The sequence below is a fragment of the Gavialis gangeticus genome, unplaced genomic scaffold (genome assembly GCF_001723915.1).
Source record: "Gavialis gangeticus isolate Ggan-Ray unplaced genomic scaffold, GavGan_comp1, whole genome shotgun sequence".
NCBI classification, from domain to species: Eukaryota; Metazoa; Chordata; order Crocodylia; family Gavialidae; genus Gavialis; species Gavialis gangeticus.
The window spans coordinates 135,701,216-135,721,454 of NW_017729024.1; the positions used below are offsets into that span (position 1 = coordinate 135,701,216).

General features: G+C 43.9%; 1 protein-coding gene and 1 long non-coding RNA gene across 2 annotated transcripts in view; one reads left to right on the forward strand and one right to left on the reverse strand.

Annotated features, from left to right (window-relative positions):
• Window positions 1-3,294, forward strand: part of LOC109297768 — a 240,968-nt gene extending 237,674 nt beyond the window's left edge. The window contains exon 3 of the long non-coding RNA XR_002097407.1: window positions 2,259-3,294. This is a non-coding gene — a long non-coding RNA (uncharacterized LOC109297768). The remainder of the gene's footprint in view (window positions 1-2,258) is intronic.
• PPWD1 (peptidylprolyl isomerase domain and WD repeat containing 1) overlaps window positions 1,449-20,239 on the reverse strand; it is a 33,091-nt gene continuing 14,300 nt past the window's right edge. The window contains exons 5-11 of the mRNA XM_019517780.1: window positions 14,444-14,891; window positions 13,325-13,515; window positions 11,708-11,897; window positions 9,106-9,287; window positions 5,812-5,893; window positions 4,589-4,771; window positions 1,449-1,795 (exon numbers count right to left, since the gene is read on the reverse strand). Of these exons, the coding sequence (XP_019373325.1) occupies window positions 1,652-1,795; window positions 4,589-4,771; window positions 5,812-5,893; window positions 9,106-9,287; window positions 11,708-11,897; window positions 13,325-13,515; window positions 14,444-14,891 (1,420 nt within the window). The 3' untranslated portion in view covers window positions 1,449-1,651. The remainder of the gene's footprint in view (window positions 1,796-4,588; window positions 4,772-5,811; window positions 5,894-9,105; window positions 9,288-11,707; window positions 11,898-13,324; window positions 13,516-14,443; window positions 14,892-20,239) is intronic.

Below are 20,239 nucleotides of genomic sequence, written 5' to 3' on the forward strand. Positions count from 1 at the left end.
ACGAGGGAACTGGTTACTTATGGTAACCTAGTTTAATTCTGAAAAAGGGAATAACAGGCATAAGAAATAGTCCAAGAGAAGAACTGAGGAGGTGGCAATGTGGCCATGACATTTCATATCTGATATTCATTTTGTGCTTGAGAAGTGTATGCACCAATTCACTGAGATTCAGGATTTTAACATGGTCCATGTAATAATGTTAAGTAGACTTACCTGTTTCTTAACTTCCTAGCACAATTTGAAGATGGGATATTTGTGTCAAGGTCTTAAGTTGCTGTAACTGCTCTGTGATGCCTGAGTAGACAAGTGAACCTTCACCTGTTTGTGTGAAGCACCCTACCTTTCCACTTAGTTCTCTAATTTTGTAAGAGATTGAGGTCTTAATTGAGCTTGAGGGTAATAAAACACCAAGACTGCTTCCATTAATATTACATGCACACTGGCCATTTAACAATTGAATGACTTGCTTTTGTCAGTTATTTTAACTTACTATGCTGGCTGCAGTTCTGTTGTACTTTTTCTATTTGTTTAAATTAATAGAAATTAAAGTAGTGCTTGAAGATGTCCTAACTCAAGAGTTTTTCCTGGTTTCCCAAACCCTCTGAAATATCTGCTACATTCAGGTCATCGTAAGAGCAGCCTAAAAAGGAGCTGACCAACAACAGAAGCGGCCATCAGCCATCTAAAATAAGAGGGATGACTATAAATCTTCACAAATAGAGTTCTAGGCCCTGGAATGTCTGTATTAAGAAAAAATACTGTTGTTAAGAGAGAGAGGCAGGTATCTGGTTCTATATTCCAGCTGAAAAGGAGAGAGAAAAACCATTTGACATACATCAATACAGTTCACTCTAACCATGAACCCACTGAGTTAAGTGAACATAAACAGAGATAGTTACTGGGTTTAATAGTTATATGTAGTGAGCTAACAAGAGACAGGATTATATGTAACATACTTCAATGAAAGGGAGTAGGGTGAGGTCAGGGGGCTTCATGAATAGATGTTAGAATACCACAAGTGGCTCAGTCTTCCCTGTGTTCAGCATCAAGCAAAATTGGTGGAAAGTTATGCATTGGTATTTTTGTAGTTGACCCTCAGTCTACCAGCTTACTGAATACTTGGGAGGACACACACATCCACAGTCTCCAAAGAGGCAGATCACATGTAGCTTGTCACAGCAAAATGCATCAAATTTTTGTCTAATTTGGGATGTGTGCGCATGTGACAGAACTGGTTGTGCTGAAATGCTTCTATTTATTGATAGCCTGGGAATTGCTCTGAAGACTGTATTTATTTATTAGATTTGTATGCTGCTTATTCAGGCAGAACAGGATTATAGTAGGGGATAAAATCCACCCAAATGGCAGTTACAAGCCTTCAGCTGAAATGGGAATTTAGCTAGATGATGCAAACACACATGAACCACAAAAAAAGGTGCAAGAAATACAAAAATGTAATAAGTGTGCCTTTATTTTAAAATAATATAAAACTATTAAAAATAAAGTGTCAGAGCACTTTAGTACATGATCAGTAGAAGGGTTGGTGTTTGCTCAGTCCTGATGTTTCTCAGAGTCAAGATCTCATAAAAATCACTATTTATTTTGGAGTCCCACAACTTTTTTTTTAAGCTAGAATTTTTCAAATCTGAGCTTACTTCACTGTGATATTAATGATGCTGACATCTTCATATGGTTTGTCAGTTTTGGGATTGACTTTCACATTTGAAATTCTCTGAACAACTTCCATTCCTTTGGTTACTCGTCCAAATACACTGTGCTTGTTGTCTAGCCAAGGCTGGTGAAGGCATAGGAGGAAAAAAAGGATTATGTAAGTATTTAAAATGGGAAGAGGTTTAAATCTAAAATAAGTGCATGTAGATGAATGTTAAATAGTACAACTAAACTAAAATTAATTCCTTGCTAGTCTAACAGGTGACCACTGAAAACAAGGAGGCTTATAAGCTGTATTGTTCAACTCATTACATAAAGTTAGTTATCTGTTTGCACATTAAATTTGATTCTAAAAACACCTCTACTGCTTCTGCTGCTACTCAGCTACAGTGCAGCACAGGAAGAACTCCCTCTGCCAAAGCCCTGGGTGCCTGACTGGGGTACAGTATGGGCAGAACCCCCTCCACCGAGCACTGTTGGATCTGGCCCATGGGCCACAGGTTACCAATTTCTGCCCCAGATGCATCATTAATGACTTCCAACCCCTCTTGAAAAGTGACCGTCTCAAGGCAGCTTTTGGGAACAAGCTTAAGTTCAAACTGCATTGCTCCAGTGACATACTATCTAACTCCAATTCCCACCATGCCTTGCTACAGACCCAGGCGCCAGCTGTGCCTCCTCAACACAGACAATGCCATCATTACAGCTAGCCACATGAAATAAACACCTGGACTTCATTCATCTGCTCCTCCACCAATATCCCATAGGCCATCACCTGTTTACTGTGCCCTTTTGCTGCCTACACTGGATAGATGGGGCAATCCCTGTATAAAAGAATGAATGGACACAGTCCAAATTAATTCCTGTAACACAAAAAGCCCACGGTGGAGCACTTTAACCTTCCTGGACATCCCATCACTGACCTCAGAGTAACAATCTTAAAATAATAAAAAACAACTTGGACATTAAACTGCAGAACAAGAAATCATCCCATGTTGTATTGATTTTGTTCTCAGCAGAAGTTGTAGATTCTAATTCCATTATGTAGACTAGTTTGTTTACTCTGGTGTTCCTCCAGGTGTTAACCACCTTGTTCAGCTTAATTTATCAATCATTCCTTTTATTGCCTCTTGGTAGTGTCCTTTCGCCTTCTGTATATAAACTTTTTTTCCTGCCAGAACTTTCACAGTATCTGGCAAAGTAGGTTGTTGCCTATGAAAGCTCATGCCTCTTTGAACCAGTTAGACTCTAAAGGTGCCATCCTGCCCTACCTTCTCTGCCTTTTATTGCTACTGCGTAACGCAGGTAAAATTTGTGACCATTTTGAGATCATGTTTATAAATGTTCCTCCTTAACAATTTGCACTGACACTGTTACCTCTACTTCAGCTGAAGTTCTTTAAAAGCATCCCCCAAAACATGAGGCTTTAAAATAAATGTTGCTGTGTGTGCAGTTTCTAAGACAAACCACAGGGGTATAGTAGTTTGAAGAATTTTGTTTTGTTGTTCTTAGATACCCATAAAAACTCTTCTATTTCTAGTATGCCGTGAAGTTGCACAGAAAACAAAAATCCCAAGTTCAAAGCCAAATCTTGACTGCTGTGTACAACCAGAATCAAGTAGGCCATAAGCAATAGCTTCCATACCTGCATCACATAGAAGAGTTGACCTGTCTTAGTTACGTTTATTTGTTTATAAAGTAAAATCCAGATGTTAACAGAAAATGCAATTTCTGTTAATACAAAATTCCATCACCACATACAGAAATATAATATGTACCACTTCCTTAAATTCTCAAGTCCTGAGCCCTTCAAAAAAACCCCAAAAAACAAGCAAACAAACAAAACAAACCACACACAAGCTACCATATTTCACAGTGTATAAGTTAACACGGTGTATAAGTCAACCCCAAATGTATTTAAAAAGTTAGGTTTTTCATCTACCTTTGCTTTGATCTTCTTCACAAAGAAAAGGATTGGGCCTGTGTGCGCTGGTGGGCTCCAGGGAAGTTGAATGGGGCCCCAACCCACTGGCAGCACCCAGCTCACTGGCAGCCCCCTCCCTGCTGAGCCCAGGGAGCACCACAACTGTGGAGGGAAGGACTGGGCCCCTCTGCAGCTCAGGGGCTGCCTGGCCCAGCAGCAGTTTACCCCCTAGCCACAAGCTCCACCAAAAGCAGGATCAGGCCCCTCGCTGCTTCTGCCTTCAGCAGGCTCCAGCAGCTGGCAAGATGCCTGGCACCACCCAGGAAGGGGCGGCTTCGCCCCACAGGTGAAGGGCAGGGGTGAGGAGGAAGGCCAGCCTTGTCTGACACCTGGCTCTGCCTGACACTCCTATTTCCCCCTCCCTCCCAGTGGTGCCCATGGGGTGAGGCAGCCCCTTCCCAGGCAGCATCAGACATCCTACTGGCCACTGGAGCCTTAAGGCAGAAACGGCAAGGGGCCCGATCCTGCTTTTGGCAGAGCCTGCTTCCCCCTCTCCCATGGCCAGGAGGCGAGTTGCTGCTTGGCTGGGCAGCCTTTGAGCCATGGGGGGACCTAGTCCTTCCCTCTGCAGAAGCAGTTCCCCCCATGCTTGGCTAGGTGGGCTGCTACCTTGCTGAGTGCTGCCCAAGCTCCCAATCCAACTTCCCTGGAGCCCAGACATAGTGTAAAAGTCAAGGTGAACATTTAAGGGTAAATTTCTGGGGTTCAAACTTTGACTTATACACTGTGAAATATGGTACATTTTTTTCCTTTCCAATTTCTGCAGAAGCAATTTCAATGAAGTATTCGTATTTTCATATCAGACATTTACTTTCTAATGAAATACTAGGACCATAGATAGCATCCTCCTCTTTCACTAGAGGACTGTTGCAACTACTTTTTTGCACAGGATTAACACTTCAAGCCTTGCACTCTGTTTTAAGTATTACTTACAGTTGGCACCACTGTTATGAAGAACTGGGAACCATTGGTATTTGGTCCTGCATTAGCCATACTAAGTGTGTACGGTCTGTCATGTCGTAAAGTTGCATGAAACTCATCTTCAAATTCTCCTCCCCAGATGCTTTCGCCTCCCATTCCTGTACCTGTTGGATCACCCGTTTGAATCATAAAACCCTACAGAGAAATTATATAGACACAGACGACTTATTCCATATAACAAAGGTGCAAGATTGTGAAATTCTACACAAGGGATTTTCAAACAGGCTATAATGCTTTATATAACAATGCAAGTGTTAAAATAAAATGCTGAAGCCTCCAATGCTCAGACTAGGACAGGAACACAGCATACAGTTAATTTCTTAAGAAGTGATGTCCAGTCCATCAGAGTAAAATTTTCAAATTACCTTGCTTGACACATCACACTCAAGTACTTAGGGGTTATGTAAGTCTGCTCCTTCTGCAAAAAGTTCTGTTTTAATTTAAATCTAAATCTTACGCAGCAAAAATTTAAAGCCCTACAAACTCTTCATTTTTTAGAATGCGGTCATACCTAATCCATACGTGCCAGCCCTGTGTTCCAGGATGAGCTACCACCTAGTGGATGGCAGATCTAGTGAGGATATTGAGCACATGGAGTGGTTCTTGGTTTTTAATTGTGCATTCCATTCTAGCTTTTGTTCCTTTCAGTCTTTGGAAGAAAGTTTCTGTTTTCATCCAGAAATGGGTTACTCTCCTTCTGGATGGTGTTTCTTGCACTTATTCTGCAGGGTGGGTTTCATCCCCCTGTATCTCATTAGGATTGGAAAGCAAACGTAAAGGAATATACCAGATTGGATAGCAGACCCTTCAACAAAGAAAATGACTAATCAGCCACTTGGGGACAGCTTTTGTGGAACCCGGTGTGGTATTTTAGAATGCACCTTCAGAGGGTGTCTACTGGTTCAGGCCAGACCCCCTGCAGCAACCTCAACTGAGGAACATAATGTTGTTTGGACTCCCAGCTTGTCCCACCAAATCACCTAGATACTGAGTTCATTTGCATGGGTGAATGAGGCCTGGGAGCTTTTATGGCAGAGCTTTCCCCACAGATTGGCTCTTCTGCACTGGTTGGCCTTCAGGTTTCCAATTCTGGCCCACTACAATGGTGAAAAAAAAAAAGATGTGAAGAGTAGGAGACAGAGGGCTGGTGCCTTCAAAAAAGTCTTGTAAATTACCTTGATAATACGGTGAAATATGTGTCCATTGTAGTAACCATTCCGACTATGTACACAAAAGTTTTCCACTGTTTTGGGGCACCTGCAATTGTATATCATAAACGTAAGAAAACACAAAGTATTTATTTGTTAAGCAGCAGTGCCTTAGAGGCTCCAAATGAGAACAGGTCCTCAAACACACAGCAAGGAATAGTCCTTACCCCGCAAAAGCTTGTACATCAAAATCAGTATCAGAGAATAGAAAGCAAAACACAATCACAGAGAGAGACAGGGTGCAAGCAAACATTGTCCTTGTGCCATCATAAAAACTTTAATGGTGGTACATGCTGTGAACAAACAGACATTCTAGTCCCTTGTCTTGCTGCAAGTGCTCAAAAATGCTGCCATGACCTAAGACAGTCAGTTTGTGATACCTTAAATGGGAAGACATGTTTGTTTATTATCACAAACCACCTCTAGCACATCTCTGCAGGCTACTGTGAGCATGTCTGCAGGCTGCTGCACCCCAACTCAAGCTGCACATCTGCAAACTGGAAATCCCTTGCAAAAAATTCCCATAGTTCATGCATCTCACTGCTGCACCCCAGGCCACAGCCACCGTTCTGCATGATTGGGTCCCTGAAGCCACAGGAGCAGCAGGGGCTCAACCCTGTGGGACAATGGCCCTAGCAACATCTGTACATGCCGGTGAAGGAGACCAGCTATGCCAGAACACATCCTGCTGAACAGCTGATCCTGCTTTAAAGATGATGACTGTTTATAACCACAGCAACTTGCCTAACAGGTCCACAGTAGGACCAGAAACAGGAGCTCTCTCTTTCTTGAACCCTAATCCTATATCCTAGCCACTAGATAAATGTTTTTTTTCCCCCAAATTTTCCATTTTCACATTAGAGATAAGTGCCAACAAACTGGAACCAAATGTCAGCAATGTAATTCACAAGCAGGAAAAAAAAATCCTCTACCTTGGTAACTAGCAAACCGTATGTACTGTGAGTGCATCCTGGAAGTGATGCATTAAATAGCATTACTTCAGTGCAAAGGAAAAACTTCTCATCCAGTGCAAAGCTAACGGTAATCCTCCTCCAAATCCCTAACACTACTGAACATCAACATCCAAACATTATATGGGCAAAGGGGCACTTGGCACATAATGAGATAAAGACCCTTTCAACCTTCAGGGCTTGATTTTAATCTAGACAAAAAGTCAGTTCCAGAGATAAAGTACTTCCTAACAGGTGTTCAGGAGATTGCATGTAACAGATTAGTAGTCTAAAAATCAATATCTAATGAACTGAAACAGATATTCAAAATTGGCACTCCAACTTGCCATATTAAAATTAAGACAAAGATCTCATATCTTTTCATTTGCTCTACCTTTTCATGATGCTCTCATCCCATTCATTTTCAATGAGATGCTAATTTCTAAGCATGTTTTAAAACTAGGGAAACCCAAACTGGTAAATCATAAATAAAAAAGGAAGGGGCCAATCTATTGGCCTCGCACTTAATCTACTGTACAAACGTAGGCACGCACATTGCTTTATTGTTTGCCTCTGATGAGTGCCTGGATAGCAAAGGTGGGTATTCTAAACACTTACAGCCATCTATAGTTTGAAATACGCTTCCTGATTTCTAAGGAAACAAGAATCAGCTTTATTAATCAATATGTCTCTATACTTTGATGACTGAAATATATATGTATATTTTTGAGACTCCCTGTACACACACACACCAGAATTTTATTGTGAAACAATTAGGCTAGGGGTAGACATTACACATAAAACGGGTTTAAGTGATAAGAAATTGTTTTAAACATGTAAGAGAACAGATATTCAGTGCACATAAACCAGTTTGAAAATGGCAGAAACTGGTTTGAGATAAACCTGGTTGAATGTGGTATCAGACTTAACTGATTTGGGTCAAACTGGTTTATGCAATGTCTGTCCCAGACCCCTTCCTGGTTTAAGTTAAAGCAGAGTCCCCCAGCATCCCAGGTGCTTTGCAACCCTGGGCACGGCTCTGCTCTTTGCTCCCACCCAGCAGGACTGGCCCCTCCCATCTTCTCCCTGGCTGCAGCTCCGGCAGAGACTGCAGATAAAGCGACATTGGCCTGGCCCCTGGCCTTTCTCCCCACCCCCACAGGGATTCCCCTCTCCCCTCTACCTTACACAGACACCTCTCAGCATTAGTTAGCATACCACATGCTGGCTACGGTCCGTGATGTGGGGGACAGGACAAAGGCAGACAGGATAGCATCTTAGGGCTTTTTGGAGCTAATCAACAGGTAACTGGTAATGTCCCTCCATTCTTTTCTTGGAAAAAGGTGTTTAAGAGCCTGAACTAAATGAGAGGCTTTTGTTTTGTTTGATGGGCTGATAAATGCTAAACTCCCTGCGTAACTCTCTGCTGTGTAACTCAATGCTCTGTTATCTCCATGCTGGCTCCCTCGCTGGTCAAGGGGGAAGGAGAGAACCACTCCCTAATCAGAACATCCTGCTAGCCTGGCCATGCCCCACCTCAGCTCAGCACTGTACAAGGGGAGGAAGGGCTACTCTAGTGCCTCCTAGCTTCTAGCCTGGGCCACTGCAGGCATGTGCTGCCATTTCTTCAGTCCAGGGGGGGATGTCTTCACATTTACAAACTGGTTCAGCCAGCCAGGTTAGACAAACCTGCAAAGATTTAATCAATTCAGGCTTTTTGGAGGTCTGTCCCTAGCCTTAGGGTTGCCATATGTACATGCATACCATGAAGACACTGGCGGTGGTAGAAATGCAGTTATTCACAATAATTTATACAAGATGACCACAAAACCATGTTCAAATGCTAGTAGAAAAAGTGGCACAAAGTTTTACATACAACTTAGATCCCCTTCCATGGTAAGGGAAAATTGGGCAGCTCTTGAAAGAAAAGGTTTAAAGTGTTCAGTGGCACAGAATTTACAGCAAACATTTTGACAATTACACATCATATTGCCTCTCAACCTTATAAACAAGTGTTGCCAGATATTTCTGTTACTGCTTTCAACCGTGTGGGGCTTTTTTGCCTTCCTTACATTGCATAAAAAAAAACTGCACTCTGCTTGCACAAAACAGTTTCCAATTAAGGAGTAACACCCAGCAAATTCATTATTAATTGTAAATAGGAAAATCTATGAATAAAGACAGCAGGAAAAGAAGCACATTAAGAAAAAGAACTGAACTGTTATTAATTTCTCACCACTGGGAACTGACAAGAGAAAGGCTCCAAAAAGATGCTATAAAGCAAATTATTAGAAAAGATACAAATACATACTCAACAGGGAAGAGCTTGATATGAATATCTCCCATGCTTGTGTGGATAATGGCACTATCAGAGACCCTTTTGGGGCCTTCAGCTTGAGTGGCTGCCATGACCTCTTCTTTAGATGGTTTCTCATTAAATACATCTCTGTCTGAATCTGCACTCTTTGTATCTTCTGGTTCACGTTTAGTAAACTGAAGAATAAAGCACAAATCCTCATATTTTCCCCCACTTTTACATATTATATGACATTTGACAACTGAAAAATCAATTAGGAATCTGCTAAATCCTCAACTAGATTTGGAACATAGGCAGAAAGATCACATAAAAGCTGTTCCCCTGCAATTCAGTATGTGTAAAATAAATGGTAATAGAAGGCACTTACACTTGTATAGCTATCAATTCCCAGTACAGTTATTTGCACATGTAAATAATCAGTGGCCATTCCTTTGCACCCAACCAAATCCCATGGTAATAACATTATTTTTAAAAAGGAATGGAATATAAATGTCCAGGCAGGTAGGATCAAGCCAAATTAGCAGAGTCTTCTGGTTTCATTACACAGACATATTAAGTTCCTTTTCTGCCGTTATTGCCAATGCAAAGCTCAAGAAAAAGCATGTTTAATTCAAAACAGGAGCTTCCATCCCCCAAACAATTCTCCAAGGATGGGAGATGCATGCTAATGGTAAAGGAACAGAGAAGCATTAGAATACAGTAGAGAATGAATACATTATAATATCTCAGCTGACAATTACATCACTGCAATATTCTGCATAGTTTCTGTGGCCATGGGTAGGTGTTACATTTGTGCTGGAAGAGAAGCTGTATTCATTTTCCTGCAGCAGAAACCTTCCCAGAGCCCCAAGAGAATTGCTACTGGGGAGAACGGCCCCCAGCCACCTGCCTCTCCCTTCCCCCATACACCACCTGGTTGGCCTAGAGGAATGCCAAGGATGGCACAAAGCTGTGCCACTGTGATAGCCCTCTCATGACTTTGGGAGCATTGTGGGTGTGCCAAAATGTCCCTCTTGACCTAGTCAGTGCTATCTGGAACTTCAGAATACACATGCTTGGTACTACAGGAATACAATCAAAATGAAGTTAGGCAAGTGGCAGTCAAACTTACACTATTTCATCATTCCTTCATTGTCCAGGCAAAGCCCCAACGCGTTTGCTTTGTTTACTTGATTCTTTTTGTCTAAAAACTATATTGTAAGCTATTCAGGGTAAAAGACTGTTGTGTCTTTGTTATTTGTCTGTAGTTTAAGTGTTCATGAGCACTAACACTACACTGAATTTTCTAGATACAATAATTATATTTAGATAGAGAGCGACAGAGCAAGAGAGAAAGAGCCCCCTTAACTATATCCAAGGGTTATATATTTACCAAAAAATCAATTATTTCGAATGTGATGAAGATCACCCAAGCTTCTTAACTCCTTGAGCAACTTAGTGAAAATCAAAAGATCCCCACGCTACTCGGAGCTAATTACAGAGGTGCACCGATACATCAGTCCCATATCGGATCAGCACCGATATAGGGAAAATTGACAGTATTGGAAATCAGCTTTTTTTGCCTGATGCGGCCAATAATGTGGCTTATAAATGCCCTGGGCATGCACACAGCCACAGCACGCACACAGAAGGAGCGCAGCCCAGTGGCTTGAAGAACAGCATCTGGCTGGTAAATCCATTGTGGGAGAAGTGTAGGGGAAGAGAAGGGGTGTGGTGGGGTGCGGATCGAGGCCCCTGCAGTGAAGGAAGGAGTGGGGCAGGGGCAGGTGCTGCTCAGCCAGGGTGAGGCGCTGGACAGAGCTGCGAATGGTTCGTCCACAGGTTACAGGGCGGCTCCTGCCACTGCGTGTACCTCAGGTGGGACCCTAGATCTGTTAATGGGATGGGCCGGACTACTGCTGCAGTCTTGGGGCTGCGCCAGGCTCTGGCAAATTTTGGGGTGGCTGTAGCCCCCTCATAGTACCCTCCCAGCACTGCTGCCACCACCTGCCCCAAGCACAGCCCAGCCCAGCCCAGCCCAACTCCCTGCCGGGAAGACCCTGGCACAGCCCCAGCAACAGTCCGCCCTCATCCTGCACACAGATCCAGGGGGACATGGCCCCCCATGACCTCCTTGGGTGAGCGCAGCAGCAGGAGCTGCCACCCCCCATGTCCACTGGACGAGCTGCTTGCAGCTCCGTCCCACACCTCACCCCACCCCCACTCCTTCCATCACCGCGGGGGGCCTCGATCTGCACCCCCCACGTCCCTTCCCTCCCCACCCCTGCCTCACCAGCCCGACGCTGGTCTTCAAGCTGCCCAGCTGCATATCAGAATCCGATAAGGCTCCTTAAAAACTGACCATCAGTATTGGCCCCCAAAATTTTCTATCGGTGCATCCCTAGCCAATTCCAAGTTAAAATATTATTTTAATTTAGGAACATCCCTTCTGAAAGGCTATTTCACTACCAAAATTCAAAACAAAAGCATTAGAAAGGTGTAGGAGATTTAAAAAAAACAAACAAACCAAAAAAATTAAAACAAACCCTACAAACACAGATAGACAAACAGACCAATGCAACAACATAGAAGTTATTCAAACAAAAACCACATGTACCATGTAAAACCTGTTTTTTTTGAAAGCTGTGCAGACTATTGTCGGATCTGCCTGGATGTTCTGAAGAACAGGGTTTTCTGATGCTTTCATCTCTATGGTGACAGCAGCCCGATGTTTCTTTGCTACTCCTTGAAACAAAGCCAGCTGCATTACCCTGATATTTTCCTGTTTACCTAGAATTCGAACACATCTACAATACAGAATATTTAAAAAAGCATCAACACCATTTCCATGATGCTTAGTTTCTCCCCTCTGCCCAGAATCCTGACACAATCACTACATTGTAGCTTGTCCAAAAAAAAGAAAAGACTAATTACTAGCCGTATGCGAAGTGGGTCGCATTTGATTTGGATTCGGCCTGATTCAGGGGACAGTGATTCTATTCGCCGACTCAGATCAGATCAGATCACTGTCCCGACTTGATTTGGCCAAATCTGAATCTGAAGATTCAATTTTGATTTGGAGAATCAGCGATTAGGCCATAGATACAGCTTTGTTTTTTCTACAAACCTCAAGGTACCAGGTGCGGCTCACTGAACACTGAGATGGCGGGGCGGATTGAGCATCCCACAGGAGCGTGGGGGCCCCCCACCACGTTCTTGGCTTAACAATCGGCTGTGGGGGGACAGCAGGTGCCCCCCCAGACCCCGGAGACACCAGTCACTGAGCTGGGGGGCTTTGGGGGGTCCCCTGTGCACTTCCAGGTCCACCATCGAGCATGCAGGGGACTCCCCCCCATGGGATGCTCCATCCGCTCCACCATCTCAGCATTCATGAGACACCTGGTATCTTGAGATATGTAGAATAAACCTATAAAGCTGTGTCTATGGCCGAATTGTTGAATCTCTCCAAATCGAATTGGAGGCTTCTGATTCGATTCAGAGAGATTAATGGGTTTCCTGATTCAACTCAGAATTTCCTCCGAATTGAATCAGCGATGAAAGCTTTGCACAGCCCTATTAATGACTATTAACTGGCCAATTACAAGACTTATGAAGCTCTCCTTATTCAAACCTTAGAGAAAGTCTACTGCTCACTGTTATCAAACCAAAAAACCCCCCGAAGTCATTGATTCTTATTTATTTTGCAATACAAAGCTGCAAATAAAATTATCTTAATTTTACATTAGTCTTAATTTTACTTGTAGTCATTCCATATAAGAACAAAACAGGACAGATGGTATAAATACCCTTATTTTGAAGATTTTATTTAAACATACGATTCCATTTCACCAAGTATTACGCCACCAAAATTCAACATTTAGCCTAGAAACAGTTTACAGCAGGGGTGGGCAAAATGCAGCCCGCAGGCCGGATGCGGCCCACCAGGACATTCCATCCGGCCTGCAGGGCCCCTAAAAAATTTAGAAAAGTAATACTAATCTGTCCCGGCTGCCTGTCACATGGCCCTCAATGGCTTGCCAAAACTCAGTAAGTGGCCCTCCACCCAACATAATTGCCCACCCCTGGTTTACACCCTAATTGAAACCAGTGACCCCTCCCCACAACCAAGAAATCTATCATACAAAATTTTCAACTTGTTAAAAATCTCATTAATATTATATTTTTAGATAGTCATGACATATAAATGTATATTCATAGTCTGAGTATGACTTACCGGTTTGTTTCTACATTTATGACCTTAATACCCAGCATTGTTCCATACAGCACAAAGTGTCCAGTTTCATCAAAAACTATGTTGATTAACCTTCCAGCATCCACTTTCTCTAGTTCACGCTCAACAGCCATACGTCGGCCAAACTCCATGTCCGGCAGCTGTTGTCTCATCTGCTGCAGCTCAGTAAACATCTATAGAGATGAGATAATTTTTTGTATGTTTTGAATGTATTACAAGGTTCTGATGTAGCCTAGCATCTAAGCATGTGCTTAACTTAAACAGACTTCAGTAGAACTATTCAACAATTCACAAGTCTCTGTAATTTTCCAATGAATTATTCAAATAGTTTTTCTAGCTAAATGAAGATCAAAAGGTAATTAGTATCAAAAAGGAAATTAATCTAAACATGTGGGTTGTAGCATTCAAGATCATGGACAAAAAAAAGCGTGTTCCCAGTCTAACAATTCAATCTTTAACAGAGACATAACTAGCAAGTTTTACATCCTGGGCAAAACTACAAGAGAGTGGGATAGAAGGTGCTGAACACCAGAGTAGGATGGAAGTGGTTAGTCTTACCTGCCGAGGAGACTCAAAGACATTAGCTGCTGCAGTGCTATCTGCCTGCCACTGCAACTGCTGCTGCAGCAACTCATAACATGGCACCTGAGAGCTGTTCCCATCATGGCACAGACTCCCTCAGGTAGTCAATATTCTGGTGGCTCCCACGACAGCACCTGAGACTGCTGTCCTACTCACCCACCCTTTGTGATGCTATTGATCTCTAAAGGACTATTTTATTTAACATTTGTTATTGATTTTAATTAAAGCAGTCATTTTTTCAAAAACTTCTAGAAAAGAGACAATATACCCTCACAAAAATGATTAAGCTACCTAAATAAACAAAAACAAGAATTAAAGCATATTGGGCAAAATTCAATAAAGGAATACAGAAGTAAGGTCACAGGATGAGAACAGAGAAGAAAACCCCATTTTGTTTTGCAAATAAGTAATAAAGCCTCATAGCACATAAACAGAAGATAAAGTAGCTAACTGCACTAATAAGCAAACTAGTACTCAATCAAAATAGTGAAGCAGAAATAAAAACAAGACTGAACTTACACTTAGGGATTCATCAAAGACTCTCATAAGTTTCCCAGTCAAGAACCTAAAAATTCTAACTTTTCTATCAGAACCAATGGTGGCCATTTTCTTGCCATCAGGTGAAAAACTTATGCTGGATGGGTAAGCTTTGCATTTAGCAAATTCATATAAATCTGTATCTGTTTTATATTCCCAGTTCACATTTTTGGGGAATTTGTATTCACGGGGAGTGCCAGTCCAGTACTCGATCATTCCAGACTTGTCAGAAGATACTACTACTTTGTAGATAGGGTTTAACTGTATCTGAGTAAGAGGAGATGTATGGAGTTTATCAAAAACATGAAGTGGCTGGTTATTTCCTCGACCATCATATATGAATATCTTCCCTGTGCTCTTCTCAGAAGTTGCAACAGAAGATATGGCATCTCCAGGACAATATACCCATTCACACTGGCCAGGGTAGAAGCTGGAACAGAACCAGAAAAACAATAGAACAAACAGGACTTATTTTACTTGGACAGAAACATATAATGATTTGCTACACAAATTTTCTAAGGACTAGTCAATTTCTGTTCATTCTTATTTTCAGTATTACAAAGCGCAAGATCAATAATTTGATAGCCCAGAGCCTATGTAGCAAGTCACCTCTTTAATTTTTTTTTAAAAATCAAATGACAAGGGCAAATTTTTCAGTAGAACCATTATTTGTTAAAGCTGATGCTATGAGATTCACTAAGATTTAGCATTATGATACCAAGGAGAAACATTTTTTGATAACCAATTTACTTCTATGTAGGTGGCCCAGCAACCCAATTTCTTCTTCCATATTTCTTCAAAGTGATTACGACAAGAGTGGGTAAGGGGAGGTAACTGGACAACAAAAAAAGGGCTGCCATCTACTACTGTCTTAGATGTTAAAATGTAGTAGAGGCTGAACTCAATGTCTCACGCTAAATTTTTTTTCTGCCCTAAAACTGGTATTAAGCCACATTCTTGTTACAGCTGAAGGCAATGATAATTTTGTCATCAAATTCAATTGCAGCAAGAATGGGTCCTGCAATAAACTGTGAGAACCAGATTACATTCAGCTGGAGTTCTGAAGGCATATAAAAATTAAGTGGTTGGCTGTTAATAAATATATGGACTCTCTACAATTAAAAGAAGTTAAAGAATTGGAGAACTGCCAGTGTTATACCTATCTTTAAGAAGGATGCCTGGCAAAAATCTTGAAAATTACAGATCACTGAGCCTTACTTCAGGGTCAATAAACTAACTGATACATAGTTTATTGTATTGATACAATAATTAAAGAAAGAATGATTAAATACAGAAAGACTGGTACATGCTCCACATGGAAGCTGTGTTATTTAGAATTCTTTGACAAAGGTACTGAAGAATGGTAAGATATCATTTATCTTAGATTTTCAAAATACTTTTAGTAAAGATCTGCAGAAGAAGCTATTAACAAAACCAAGTAATCACAGTATGAGGTGCAAGGTTTTGTTGTGTTTTTAAAACTGGTTAAGAGGCAGAAAAGTATAAGAATATATTGAATATATACTGTATTTTTTGTACGTAATGCACCCCCAGATAAAACATACACCTTGTGTTTGGAAGGCAGAATGTAGAAAAAAAGATTTTTCCAGAGTTATAGCTGACTGTGTGACACAGAGTAAGTCCTTGTAGGAACATAAAGTGTCCAGGAAGTGTGGCGCCAGGAAGTTCCCAGTGCCAGCTACCTCATCCAGATGGTCAGCCAGGAGCAATACTTCCAGGACACTCTGGGCGCATCCACACATGCAGGCACGTGCACTTGCAGCAGCTCAAACAGCAGCAGCACAAATTTGTGCCGGAGATTTGTACCTTAGCACATGTGCCTGAACATGCACTTTGGTGTGGGGCAAATTGTGCTCCTTGGGGCAAACTGACCCTGCCCAGCTCCACCTGGATATTCAGGTTGGCTGGCCCCAGCAGTATAAAAAAGCTGCCCTGGTAAGCCATTCAGGGCTTCTTGCCCTCAGGAGCTTCTGAGGTCTGGCCAGTTGGCATCTGGGGATACTAGTCAGCTCCTTGTGCCCGTTGGACTGCTGAAGCAGCCCTAACCTAGAGTGGCCCCTGTACCCTCTACCCACTGCGAGAGTCTGATAGTGCGGGCTGCTGCCTGGCTGTGACCTGCTGCCACCTGCAATAGCATCTGGCCCCTGGGACCTGCACCCCATGGCTGCATGCCTGCCAGACCCAGATGGGGGCTGCACAGCCACCTGGGCTGTGGTATGGGCACTGCAACAGAAGCACCTGCACCTCTGGGCCAGCTGCCAGTGGCACTGCTGTTAAGCCTTCTAGTGCCCCTGCTTTGCCATCTGGGCAGCTATCGCCCAGAAGATGTGCTTGTTACACTGGCCCACTTCGAACTGTTGAAATTTGTCCTCCTGGCCCCAAATGGCCAGGAGGTCAGCTACCTTGTCTGCCCTCCACCTGGATCCCTGATGCTGGCCCTGGGCAGGCTCCTTTGCCCAGATCCTGCTACTTGCCTCACCAGCATGGATCCTGGTGTTCCCGGTTTAAAAACTGTAAGATCTCTGATAAAACAAACCTAAATTCTCTCATTAAAATACCCAAAATCTGCATTGTTCTGCAATTAAAATGTAATGCCATTGTATATAGGGAGATAAGTTGGGCAATGTTTTATTGATATATTTACAATTTTAAAGCAATTTGGAAGCCTACCAGTGCCTCTATCACCATCATAAAATGGATTCTAAATATCTATACACTTTGGCATTTGCTTTTGGCTTTTTTATCATAGAAAAATCAGAGCTGCTCCTGCCCCCTTCGCTCACCAGTACATGAGGAGAGCTGCAGCTGAACCCGCAGCTGCTTTGTGGCACTGAGCAGCACTGATATGCCAATGCCCTGCCCCTGCCTCTCAATCTCAACCCACAGCCTTGCCAGTGCCCCTCACTCCTGTTCTGCAGCCCCTGCCTACTTGCCCCTAGCTCCCTCCTAGCAGCAGCTCCATCCTAGCACCAGGACATGAGTCCAGCTGCAGCTGTCCCACATGTTGCTTTGTGGCTCTGAGCAGTGCCAGCTCTTACTGTTCTGCTCCTTGAGCCTGTACCCAGGCTCCAGATGTTGTTGTTCTTGGAAGCCCTCAACTGGGGCTTAGGCACTGGGCTGGAAAAGCCCCTTCCCTTCCAAGCTGACCTCCCCTTGCGCAGGCTGCTCTAGGGAAGTAGTGGGGCTCTAAGCCTGACTCTAGCAGCCTTTCCTACCCAAACCACTCCTCCATTGTTGACCCCCATCTCTCTCTCTCTCACACCCCCCCCCTGCTGTCACCTCCGCCCCTCCCCACAACCTAACACACCGTCCCCCAAAATGATTCCCTAGACCAGAAGCCCCGCAGGCCGGTGCTGCACTGGTGTGGGCATGGGACAGGGCTACAGTGTGGCTGTTGCCCCAGAAGCCGCAACTCCTGCCAGCAGTTCTCCTCCTGTCAGGCAGCTGGGCACACAGGGTGTGAGATGTGGGGGGATGTGGAGTTTGTGGGGGCTGGATAAGAGGTGTGGGGGGTGGGTGTAGGGTTTATTGGAGAGGTATGTGGGAGGTTTATGGGTGGGTGTAGGGGTTGTGGCGTTTGTAAGTGGGTATGTGGGGGTTTGGGATTTGTGGGAGGGTTCATGGGAGAGGTGTGAGGGGGCCTGCCACACCTCCCTTACCCCCCTCCCACAGCATGCATCAGCCAGCCCTTGGGATCCTCATGGCCTGCTGCAGACAGAGCCCCCTGGTGGTGCACTGTGCTGCCTGAGATGCAGGGGGCTACATATGGTGTATGGAGCTGGTCTGGCCCACTGACATGCACCTTCAAGCAGGACCGGCCCCTGATGTCACTTGATACTCCTGGCACTGCATGCAAGAGCTGTGCACCATTGGGCCGGGCCAGCTCCTGCCTCCATGCAGCCAGCCTGGCCTGATGACATGTGGGGCACATGTGATGAGGCACATGGAGGCAAGAGCTGGCTCGACCCATGCAGCTCCTGCATGTGGGGCCGGAAGCCCCAGGTGACGGCAGAAGCTGGCCTAGTCCTGTCTGAAAGCATGTCTGCGGGCTGGTCCGGCTCTGTGCACTACGTGTAGCCCCTGGGTCTCAGGTGGCACAGCATGCTGCTGGGGGGCTCTGCCTACAGCAGGCCACAAAAACCCTGAGGGCCCACTGCTGGCTGCTGCTGCAAGGGCCAGTGGAGGCTGTGCTCTGTAGGGGTGGGCGGGGGATCCACCCCTCCCACACAGTCCCCCCCTACTCCCACAGTCTCCCCACCCACACAGAGTCCCCGCTTACCGGGGACAGAGCATGGGTCCAGGCCACTGCTGCCAGCCTTGCCCTGCTTCTATTTGCTCCAGCACGTTGAGGCTGCATGCTGAAGCAGCAGGGGCACACAGGAGGCATGGAGATGCTTGGGCCAGGTGCTAGAGCATCTCTTTGGAGGACCCAGCCTCCAGTTGCTTCACAGCATGCTCCAGGATTTCCTGGAATCAAACTTAAGAGTCTGCATTGCAAGTATGCAGTGCAGGAATATTTTTGTGTCCCTAGCATGCTTCCTGCTGTGTCTCAAACTGCTTAGAGACGCTGCTACAGGCACGTACTCGCTCGTCTGGATGCAGCCTCTATGTTCCCAGGAAGACCTACTCTATGCTACACAGTCAGCCATGGATGGACACTGTGGCTGCTTGCAGATATTAAAAAAACAACCCAAAAAGCAAAAAACCAAACAACCCATGCTTTACCAGAAGCAGCAGCGTGTTACTTTGACCCGGCTCTGCAGCATCTGTATGGATCAGGTGCTTCAGTGGGGCTTTTTGGCACTTTTATCTAATAGCTGAGTCGATCAGCTATTAGATAAAAGTGCCAAATAAGCCCCATTAAAGTGCCCAATATATAGACATCAGGCAAGGTGTCTCTTCTGGGAATGTGCTGGGCTCTGTGCAGGAACATGTGGAGTTCTGGGGTGATTTTTTTTTAATGTCTGCAAGCAGCCTGTGTTTATTCTCACAAGCACTTACTCTATGTCACACAAAGTTAGGCCCCAGACCCTTTCAAGGAGAATCTTTGAAAAATTAGTTCTTTACTGTAAGTATTTATTTATATGAGTTCCTGCAAATAGTGTTATTTCTACACCATAAACCTCAAAATAATACCAGCAACTCACTCGCTGCTTCAGGCACAAGCTACAGCGCTCAGCCAAAATCTATGGGTGTAAGGGGATTAACACAGGACTCTATCATCTTGGCAACTGCATGGCATGCTCAGTGTCTCCATGTGTGCTTTTTTTCCAAGCAAAAAAACTAGGTTTACCACTTAAAACACCACCCCAATTTTAGGAGTAGCTGATTTTGGAGGAAAAGGTACAAACAGAAAATACAGTAATATCAAGAAGTAGGTTAGGAGTGGGATGCTACCAAGTACCAGAATGGACTGGCATTTACAATTACTTATTTTCCATTTTGCTAATTTGTATGATTTGGTCATATGGCAGTATTTTCAGAGGAGAATACTATTTAGGCAAGCAAAAAAAATAGAATTTTGAACTTGGAAGCAAAGCTAGTCAATTAGGTGGCACAATGGCAGATAAGTTTCAAAGTAGGTAAGTGCAAGACAACCAACGCTATAAAGATTATGCAGAATTATTTATATTGATGCTAGATCATGGGTTGTCAACCAAGGGTATGCATACTCCTGGGGTAACTTTGTAAGGTCCAGGGGGGGTACACAGTGGTGGGTGGGGACAGAGCACCGCCACCCCATGCCACTGCCGCACA